Source organism: Balaenoptera borealis (assembly GCF_965194805.1).
Source record: "Balaenoptera borealis genome assembly, chromosome: 20".
NCBI lineage: Eukaryota > Metazoa > Chordata > Mammalia > Artiodactyla > Balaenopteridae > Balaenoptera > Balaenoptera borealis.
This window is the reverse complement of record NC_138879.1, coordinates 4,838,615-4,849,033: the sequence shown is the minus strand read 5'-3', so window position 1 is coordinate 4,849,033 and position 10,419 is coordinate 4,838,615. Positions and strand designations below refer to the sequence as shown.

At 49.1% G+C, this 10,419-nt stretch overlaps 1 protein-coding gene across 1 annotated transcript; it reads right to left on the bottom strand.

The window, feature by feature from the left end:
• Positions 1–4,698: 4,698 nt before the first annotated feature.
• SOX9 (SRY-box transcription factor 9) lies at positions 4,699–10,317 on the bottom strand. The gene is made up of 3 exons (XM_082371333.1): positions 9,431–10,317; positions 8,182–8,435; positions 4,699–7,602 (listed from the first exon to the last, which is right to left on the bottom strand). The coding sequence occupies exons 1-3, from the start codon at positions 9,859–9,861 to the stop codon at positions 6,758–6,760; spliced, it is 1,530 nt and encodes a 509-aa protein (XP_082227459.1). The 5' UTR covers positions 9,862–10,317; the 3' UTR covers positions 4,699–6,757.
• Positions 10,318–10,419: the final 102 nt, after the last annotated feature.

Sequence of the window (10,419 nt, the reverse complement as noted above, 5' to 3'; positions counted from 1 at the left end):
GAATTTATTCTCCTTTCTCCATTAAAAACTCTATTTCAAATTCTCTTTTGAAAACAGGACTAGGTTGGGGGGCAGGGGAGACAGGCTGTGGGGTGGGGGAGTCCATGCTAATTGTCTATAATGTTTACTAGTTACGTGACCTTAGGTTCATTGCTTAATCTCTCTGAACCTCAGTTTCCTACTTAATAAAACTGTAATAATAACACCTGTCTCTAAGGGTTATTAAATGGATTCAATGAGATCATGTATATAAAACATCTGTCACAGTGCCTGGCAAAGTAAGGGCTCAATGATGTCCGTCCCTTTTCCTCTTTTTCCTTCCATTGAATCTGTATATGTCACTCTCCCGTCAAGACAGAGGTAAATGTAAAGCTTGGTAACTGAGTTCAAAAAATCAGTTGCACAATGACAGGATTGGTGAGGGCTTTCTGGTGATTTGGCTACTACAACAACAAATACAATTTAAATTTCAATTAATAGAAGCACAATTTCCGGTGACAAAAGGGGTGAATCTCAAAACGAAAAAAAAAAAAAAAAAAAAAAGGGGGTGAATCTATTTGTATTCCATATTAGTCAAACCATATTTGGAGTCCTGGAAATAATTCTGGGCATGCTAAATTGAGAGAAATTTTGGTAAGTGAAGTACATGCAAAGAAAAATGGCAAGATATGAAAGGGCTTGGGAACCATATCATAATGTAAAATGTACTGGAAATTCTAACACGGTAAAAAAAACAACTAAAAGAAAACTTGAAAACTGTACAAATAGTTGAAGGTCTGTCATTTGGAAGAAAGACAAGACTCATATCATGTTGGTGTAGAGGTAGGTCACCTTGGACCATTGGATGGAAACTGCAGAGATAAGATTTTCCAGCATCAAAAATCTCCCTGAAAAAAAAAAAAAAAAAAAAATCTCCCTGACAGGAGAAGTGAACTGTCAATCAATGCAAGCCTTCTAGGAAACACTGAGGAGTCATTCAACAGCTGAGATGCTGATAAAGGACTTTTGCGATGAGAGTCCAACCAAACTAAGAGACTTCTCATCATACCTTCCAAATTTCTGATTCCATAAACCTGTGGGGTGCAGTAACCAAGTCTCTGGAGATCAAGAGACCCTCTTGGATTCCAGGGACTGGATCCTTCTCTTGATGTCTCCAGTGAAAAAGAAGATTGTGAGATACATGAATCTGTATTTTATCAAGAAGTAGAGAGACTAATACAAGATTATTCTTGGTGGGCAGGAAGGAATGGCTAAGATAGAGTGGGTCACCTCTATGTAAATTGGGTCAGAGTAAATTTCATGTCAGTGAAAAATGGATGGAGATCAGGAGAGAAAAAGCGAGTTCGTGAAGGTCCCACCAAAGTTATTCCTAAATCCATCATCTACCTTGACCCTCCGCCATCCTAGACCAGGCCACCATCGTCTTTCACCTGGGTGGCTACAATAGCCTCCCAACTGGCCCTAATGAGTTGCATTTTTTTTCATAGCACGTGAACAAGAAAATATCAGGGAGTACTATTTGTTTTCCCCTGCCTTCTTCACCCCAAAATGGAAACCCCATGAGGGCATGGATTATGTCTGTCTTGTTCACTGCTGAATCCTAACCCACAGGAGATGTTCCAAAAATGTTTAGGAGAAGAATGGGAGTATAAATCTTCCTAAAGTGGAATATGGCAGCATGAAATTACAGTAACTGGATTAAGTTCAGTATAAAGTCCTGAAATTTCAAGAAACGTATCTAGCAGTAAACTACAAGGGAATGTTCATATTGCCCCACATTTTGCCTGGTTGTTTTAAATAAATGCACATATGACATTGCCTGTCCCATGTTGTATTGGTCTAAAAATGATTCTTCTTCAGATATCCAGAGTCAGTCCTAGTCTGTGAGTGATGGAGAAAGAGAAGCCCAGTCAGGGCCCAGCAAACTTTTTTTTCAGCTGCAAGAAGCAGTGGGAGATCCTAAGAAAACACAGGGGAAAGGTGGTGTAAGAAAGGAAAAAAGAAATGTGTAGGAAGAGGGAAGTGAAAGAATGAGCAAGGACAGGTGATTAACATTTCTTGTGGGCTTTACTTCATTTAATCTCTATTATGCCCACGAGACAGTATCATTCGAGAAATGAGAATCATTTGAGTCTCAGAGGGATAAGAAAATCGTGTAAGGTCAAGGGGCAGAATGCTATGGTATAGGTTCCCAATAACGTGTTCTGTGACATTGCCATCAGGTCCGTGGATATGATAAAAGGTTGGTATTTATTAAGCACCTACTGTGTATCAGGCACTGCTGAGAACAGAAAGAAAAGCATCTTGTTTGCAGCCTCTGATGTCATGGTTTGCTGCCCAGCAGCTATAGTCCGGGGCAGACCTAGGTTTTGTGGGGCCTGAAGCTTATACAGTTTTGTGTGTGTGTGTGTGTGTGTTTTTTTTTGAGGGGTGAGCTCTTTAAGAAAAGAATATAAATTTTAAAAATAGAAGTTTAAGTACAGGGCCTTCAAAGGAGCCTGTGTGAAGCTTAAGCTTCTTTAGCATCATAGGAAATCCATCTCTGGTATAGCAATAGTTCATCAATTAATTTAAGTTAAAAAGTGCCACCGTGGTGCCTCAAAAATGTTCATTTTGGAAGTCAGGGGAAGGAGAGGGAAGGCACGGCGTTGAGGTGGGAAAGTCAAACACACAGCTCAAACTAATCCATAAGTTCCATTTTAATAATAGTGCAAAAGACTGATTCTAAATGAGTTTTTTCAATTCCCTTTTGTTTATCCCATTTTGCTAAAAAATCCCTTTTTGTTAAAATAGTTAAGAGAGAGAGATTTTATTTTGAGTACAAATAAACAAATAACCCTGGATCTGCATACAAGCTTTTTCTGGTCTGGAGGACTCTGCTGTTTCCAATCAAGATCTTGTTGTCAAGGTGATAAGCTCTGCATTTCTGGATTTAGAATAAAAATTCCTCTAACGTATTTTATAATCTGGTGATCTTGGGCTTTGACCAGATCCGGCGGATGGGGGTGAGCCGATTCAGAAGCATGCTCTGCACTCCAGTGTCTGTTGTGTTTTCCTGTGTATCAGACCCACCTGGGAGCTTGTGAAAACCTTTCTGCCCTTTCCTTCTTGTCCTAATGTAGGAGGAATCCTGTAGAGACCGGTCAATTCTGATGCGGTCAATTCCCAGGCGGCTCCCTGCTAAAAACTGTTCTAAAAACGACCGTTTCATGAGGGAGGGATTATAAACGTTAACAAAAAGGGAAACCGAGGAACAGGAAAGTAAGAGACTTGCCCTAGGTCACCTGGCAAGTTTATGTCTCAACAGAACATTCTGGCTCTAAGAAGGTCTGCCAAAGGTTACATACTGAGGAAAAGAGCACATTTCTAGGAGAAGAGAGAGCAATCTGACAAACAGTAGAGGTTTGGGGAAAGCGGTGGTCGTGATGGGATGGAATGTGTTGATTTTAATTGACAACAGACTTAGGGCACATAAGGGTGTACGAGAACTAATGAACAGCACGGAGACTTTTGAAAAGGATGCTGTGAGTTTTGGCAAGGGGGAAAAATAGAGATTTTGTACCCATGGAGGATGGACTCTGGGCCTGAGTGAACGGACGCTATGGCACAAACAAGGAACAGAGTCTGCCGTCTTGGGGGGGCAGGGGGGGATTTGCACAGCACCCTGCAGGTATCAGTGTTTGTTGAAGGAATTTGCAAAGGAGGAGAGTATAATGTTGCCTCGATTTGATAACTACCATTTTCCTGGTTGCCATGATCCTCGCGTGGGACACAAGCCAGGAATCCAATAAGCAAAAACAGACAATGTGAGGTAATAACCAAGTTTGGACGCTGGTTAAGACTGTCAGAGACATGGGCCCAGTAGTGAAACCAGCCTGAGATGAGAATGCAGACTCGCCTCCTTAAAGTCACTTCCCCAATCAGCTGGGGTGTGTGTGTGTGTCGGGGGGAGGTGGGGTGTCTCAGTGTTGGGGGTGGGAGGGAAGGAGTGATTTCATCTGTTAAATGAAAAATGACCTGAACGATTCTCTGATCCTGGAAACTCCCATGTAACTGAGGCCAAGGAAAACAGGATTAGGTCTTATTACTTCTGCGATGGCTTTGCATCTTCTCAGAATGAGTTAAACTGGAGGGAACAGAAAAAGAAGGGAATCTCATGTCGTTGTGCCTGCAGATAAACCAGGAGACTTAATGGGACAGATTTCCCCCTGGTCTCCTTCGGACAGTTTTACATTGGCTTCCTTTGCCTTTTCAATGGACGCCCCGTTTCTTTGCTATGTGTTCACAATCACAGAAGCTTTGCTCTATTACATTCAGACAGGCAAGTCACCCCCTTCGGCATTCTGTCTTCTGACGAGCTACTGATTTCAGGGCTAATATTCCCCCTCTGACGTCTTCAAGGGAGCAGCTTTTGCCCTGAAGCATGAGAGTGTTAAAACCACAACAAACATCTTTGCCAGAATGGCAGCTACGGACATGTAATTCTCTATGTGACTTAATGGGGTGGCACTTTTCAAGATTTTTCTGCTCTGATTTTTGGGGACACAGTCTTTTCTTCAGAGCAGGTTTTAGGATTGCCAGAAGTGTGCATAAAAAATAAAAACATCACAATGATTGGGATGTCATGATCTCTTTGGTGTCCCAATTCTTCAAACCATCCTTTTAACAGGAGAACCAGAGGAATAAGTCCATAGGCCATTGTCTTTTTAATGCAATGTATATTTATTGTAAACAATAATATACAAAAAAAAAGAAAGGAAGAGAAAAAGGAAAGGTAAGTTTCACAGAGAAAACAAAAGGTTTGGGGGGGAAAACAAGCAAAACAAACAAAACACAAACACAAACCAAACCTTACCTAAAGACAAAATATGATTTAAATGCCAGGTTTCTTAAGTTACAGAAATATTTTTTTTAAAAAAAGATCTGCTTTTATACAGAAATGGAAAGATGCCATATTATAAGAGTGCTTTAAGATTTTACTCTACTGACTTCTAAAACTGTTAATATATCTTTTTTTAAATAAAAAAAAAAAGTTTGCTGTCTTTTTTAAAAAGCAATCCTCACTCTCCAGCCACAGAATTATTAAGAATTAAGGTCTGTCAGTGGGCTGACCCCCCTCCCCATTCCTCCCCCTCTCCAAGAGAACACATAGGGGAACATCGATGACACATGCTTGCATTATTTTGAGTCACAACACACACACACACACACACACACACACACACACACACACGCACACAGTTTAGGCAGCCCAAAGATCTGTGGCAGAAAACACTGCAAATGACTCAGTGATACACTACATCTGCAAACTCTCATTTGTACAAAAAGAGAAACAAGTTTCCAGTTTGTTTTCAACAAAACAACAAAGAGGAAAAAAAAAAAGGACAGACAAAAAGGCATTTATACAAATCTAGGACAAGGAATCCAAAGAAACTTGCTTTTAATAAAAAAAAAAAAAAAGATTAAAGAGATAAATTAAAAAAACTGGTTACAGTTAAGGACATAATTTAACAACAGATGACCATACCCTTTGAGGACGGCTCCAACAACCTATTTTAAAGAAGGTAAATTTAAAAAAAAAAAAGAAAAAAGGAAGATTTTTTTGTTGTTTTTAATTAAAACCTCTCCTTACAAAATAAATAATTTTAGCACATGGAATGTCTTGAAGTTAACTGCTGGTTTTCAGAGAGGCACAGGTGACAGTGTAAGTGAGAGGATTCTAGCATCTGTGTTCCACATGGGGCCCGGGCAGGCAACCAGGGGGCAGTGTGCTGGGGCACAGTATTGGCTGCTGAAACATTCCCCAAACAGATTTCGTCTCCTTTGCTTGCCTTTTGCTTCTTTCTTAAGGTTGCGGTGAGCGAGCAAACACAGGAGGAAATGCACTAAAAGAGGGCACAAGGATTTTCCAGCAGCATGGTTTTAAGGCTTTAAGGTGTTTTTCTCTTGTTTAAAAAACATATATATATGATAAAGCTTACCAAATGCTTACCAAATCGTCTCTAGACTATTGTTTACTTCCGTATTTGCAAAATAAGGCCTTGATTTTTCTAAGGCAACTTCTCCTTGAATCAGAAAGCCTGAGGAATTAAGCAAAGCTAACCCCCCCAACTGATCACGTAACACAAATCTGTGGCTTCTGTAGGTTAATACAACACACAAACTTTTTTTTTGTCTGTTTGTCTGTAAGAGAAAGCAAATCTGTACAAAAATACTCTGGTTGCAAGAAAAGCTAGGGCACACTGTTCGACTAAGTAGTTTAGCTGTTGGAAAAATAAGAGCATTTAATTTTTTTATCTAAAAATATGTATAAATCCCCTCAAAATGGTAATGAATCATACACAGTACATACTAAAAATATTTAAAATAGAGAATATTCCTCACAGAGGACTTTTTTCTTTAATTACTGCTAAAAAATAATTACAAAGTCCAAACAGGCAGAGAGACTGAGCAAACTGGTCACACGCATCTCCATCATCCTCCACGCTTGCTCTGAAGGTTTGCAGTCCAGTTTCCTGTCGGTTCCGCGGGTCCATCTAGCCAAGAGTGGCCTGGCCACTGATTCGCAACAAGGTGGTAACGCGTTTGGATAGTTAATGCTTCTGTCTTGGAATCTGAGTTCGAGTTGCCTTCAGCGTACGTGTCTTTAAAAATAAGAAAGAAAAAAAAATGTCCAAAGGAAATTCTGGTTGGTTGCGTTATTTCTTGGGTTCTTTTTATGATCATCACGGCCATCGTCGCTCTGTCTAAGCGCTCCTCAAGGTCTGGTGAGCTGTGTGTAGACGGGCTGTTCCCAGTGCTGGGGGCTGTGGGTCTGCGGGATGGAAGGGACCCCGGAGGTGTCGGCGATGGGGGTGTACATGGGCCGCTGCGCCGGGTTCATGTAGGTGAAGGTGGAGTAGAGGCCGGAGCCCTGGCCCGCCGCATGGCTGTAGTAGGAGCCGGAGTTCTGGTGGTCAGTGTAGTCGTACTGCGAGCGGGTGATGGGCGGGTAGGACGGGCTGTAGTGCGGGAGGCTGAAGGGGCTGTAGGCGATCTGCTGAGGCGAGTGCTGCTGCTGCTCGCTGTAGTGGCTGGGGCTCAGCTGCTCCGTCTTGATGTGCGTTCGCTGGGCCTGGCCCGGCTCGCTGCTCAGCGTGGTCAGCGTGTGCGCCTGCGCGGGCGGCTGCGGGGGCGCCTGCGCGGGCGGCTGGGGGGGCGCCTGCGCGGGCGGCTGCGGGGGCGCCGGCGGGGCCGGTGGGGGCGCCTGCGGGGGCGGCGGCGGCGCCTGCTGCTTGGACATCCACACGTGGCCAGCGCCTGCTGGGGTGGCCGCCGTGCTGCTGATGCCGTAGCTGCCCGTGTAGGTGACCTGGCCGTGCGTGGCCGGCACCCCCGGGTGGCCATTGGGCGGCAGGTACTGGTCGAACTCGTTCACGTCGAAGGTCTCGATGTTGGAGATGACGTCGCTGCTCAGCTCGCCGATGTCCACGTCGCGGAAGTCGATGGGGGGCTGTCTGCCCCCCTCTGGCAGCGGGCGCCCCTCTCGCTTCAGGTCAGCCTTGCCCGGCTGCACGTCGGTTTTGGGGGTGGTGGGTGGCGTCGGTGGACCCTGCGATTGCCCTGAGGGCGATAAAAGAGGAAGAAGCAGAGGGCAATCAAGCAGGGCTGTACGGAGGCTTTAGTCTCAGGAACCCTCCTGGGACCCCCTCCCCCCCTTCGCTAAAGTGTCCCGTATCCGCGGGGGAGGCGCGCTGCGCCCGAGAGAAATCGCTGAATGATTAACTCGCCGGTACACACTCGGCAGTCTCCTCTTATCAGGGGAGGGTCTGAGGCCCGGAGGGTCCGGAAGACCAAACTGCTACTTGTACAAGAGCCCTGTGTGTGCTTTTGGGCTGGGGGAGCAAAGAGAAAAAGGGAGAAGTCCTGTAAAGCTGTAAAGGCATTTTACCCCGCAATAAAAATTACTGTTAGGATGCAAGGATTAGGTTGGGGGGGGGTGTGTGTGTGCGCGCGCGTGTGTGTTTTCAGGGGCTTGGCGCAGTGGTTAGTGTGTTTTCCTCCCCAGGGAGCGCCAGGTCCCTAAGCAGAGCCCACTAGGTGGCTGGGGGCCCGGGGGTGTGCCAGACGGGGCGCGGTGTGCCAGGGTGGGGGTTGGTGGCTTGGCCGGGGGTGGGGGGGCGGGGCCGGGAGGAGATTCACCGGAGTGCTCGCCGGGGGAGTGGACCTCGCTCATGCCGGAGGAGGAGTGCGGCGAGTCGGCCTGCAGCGCCTTGAAGATGGCGTTGGGGGAGATGTGCGTTTGCTCCGTGGCCTCCTCGGCCTCCGCCTGGCCGTTCTTCACCGACTTCCTCCGCCGCGGCTGGTACTTGTAATCCGGGTGGTCCTTCTTGTGCTGCACGCGCAGCCGCTCCGCCTCCTCCACGAAGGGCCGCTTCTCGCTCTCATTCAGCAGTCTGGGGGTGGGGTGGGGTGGGGTAGCAGACAAAAAGAGAGGGGGGGGGCTCCGTGAAACCGGCTGAGCTGTCAGGCCGGCGGGAGGAGGAGGTGACCCCCACCCCTCGGCTTCTTCGAACACAGCCCCCCTTCCTCCCTCCTCCCTGCTTTCCAGCCACTACCGCAACTCGAAACTTTTCTTTAAAAAAAAAAAAAAAAAAAGTAAAAGAAAAGAAGAAAACAAAAAATCTCCGTTCTTTTAGTCCGACCTGAGCGGACCCTCCCCGGCCCGCCCTCTCCCCTTGTCTCCTCTTTTGGAAACCCTGGAGATGAAAATAGCTTTCCGCGGCTCCCGCTCTCCGGGCCTTTGCTACTGGCGTTATACCCGCCCCCCTTCCGTCCGCAACACCCTTTAAAAACTTTGTGAAAAACCACTTAATCTACAAGGAGCTCCTCCTGCCCCCCCCTCCCCGCCACTGCACACACACACACTGCACCCACCTATTTCCAGCAGCCTCCCTTCTCCCCCCTCCGTCCTGCCACAGGGCCCTCTAGCCTCGGCTTCTCCCCCCACCCTGCATCCCATCTCCGTGGGCGAAGGGCTTCACGGGGGAGCGCAGTTCGAGGGAGGGGGAGGCAGACTTCAATTCCTTGGGATTGAACTTCACTGCGGCGGGAGATCCGGCCGGCAGCCCTCTCCCACCGAGTCTTCTGCTGGTGTTCTCCCCTCCTCTGGCCATCTTCCCCCTCCCCCCCGCCCCGCCGCCCCTCCCCGCTCCACCTACCCCCTCCCCCTTTTCCCCAAGAGCAATTCAAGAACTTTGTCAAACTCTGAGCCAAGTTACACCTCGTCCCCATTCCTCCCCCTCGCCTCCCCCCCGCCCCACCCCGCCTGCTCCGGGACCGGCAACTCCCTCCTGCTGGGAGGCGGGGCGCGGACAGACGGTCCCGGCCAGCGCCCCCCGCCGCCGCCGCCGCCGCCGCCGCGGAACCCACCCTGCCGCGCCCGCCCTACCTCCAGAGCTTGCCCAGCGTCTTGCTGAGCTCGGCGTTGTGCAGGTGTGGGTACTGGTCGGCGAGCTTCCTGCGCGCCGCCTGCGCCCACACCATGAAGGCGTTCATGGGCCGCTTGACGTGCGGCTTGTTCTTGCTCGAGCCGTTGACGCGCACCGGCATGGGTACCAGCGTCCAGTCGTAGCCCTTGAGCACCTGGCTGACGGCCTCGCGGATGCACACGGGGAACTTGTCCTCCTCGCTCTCCTTCTTCAGGTCCGGCTCGCCCTTGGGAAACGTGTTCTCCTGGGGCCGCGTGTTCTCGGTGTCGGAGCCGGAGCCCGAAGGGCAGGGCGAGCCCGCCGAGTCCTCGGACATGGAGGGGCTGGGGGCGCCGGACAGGCCCTTCTCCTGCTCGTCGGTCATCTTCATGAAGGGGTCCAGGAGATTCATACGCAGGCCCGGGGCAGGGGGCGGGTGGCCGGGAAAGGCGAGAAGCCGCGGCGGCTCGTGGGCTCGAGGCGCGGGCTACTCTCCCCTCGGCTGCCCAGACGCGGGGCGAGCGGCTCCCGGGGAGCCTGGCGCGTCACTCGGCCGCAGCGGCGAGCTTTTAGGAAGGCGCGCGGGGGCCAGCCCGCAGCTGCCCGCTCCAAGTGGGGGAAGGCGAATTGGAGAGGAGGGGGGGAGAAAGAGAGCAAAAAGCGGGGAGCGATTGCACCCCTTCTCTCCTCTTCCTGCAAAGAAAAGTTCCTGGAGTGAAACTGGCAAGTCGCGGCGCCACTCAAGTTCCCAGTCAGTTTCAAGCTCCGCACTCCGCTCTCCAACTCCCAGCCCAGCGGCTCTTTAATAAATACACCCCCTCACCTTAGAGACGTCAGCCAATCACAGCACGGCATTTCAGGTTTCAGGGCTTGGCAGGCAGCTGATTGGGTCCACTTTGGGGGGGAGGAGGATTGTGGCGCTGGGCAGGGTGATGAGAGGGGAGGGGCGGAGCGGGGAGGGGAGCGCAGC

Excerpts from the sequence above, each read along its gene's own strand:
- SOX9 (XM_082371333.1), bottom strand. The coding sequence starts at position 9,861 with ATGAATCTCCTGGACCCCTTCATGAAGATGACCGACGAGCAGGAGAAG. Across the intron at positions 8,436-9,430 it reads ACGCTGGGCAAGCTCTGGAG|ACTGCTGAATGAGAGCGAGA; the intron begins GTAGGGCGGGCG and ends CCCCACCCCCAG. Across the intron at positions 7,603-8,181 it reads CTCCCCCGGCGAGCACTCCG|GGCAATCGCAGGGTCCACCG; the intron begins GTGAATCTCCTC and ends TATCGCCCTCAG.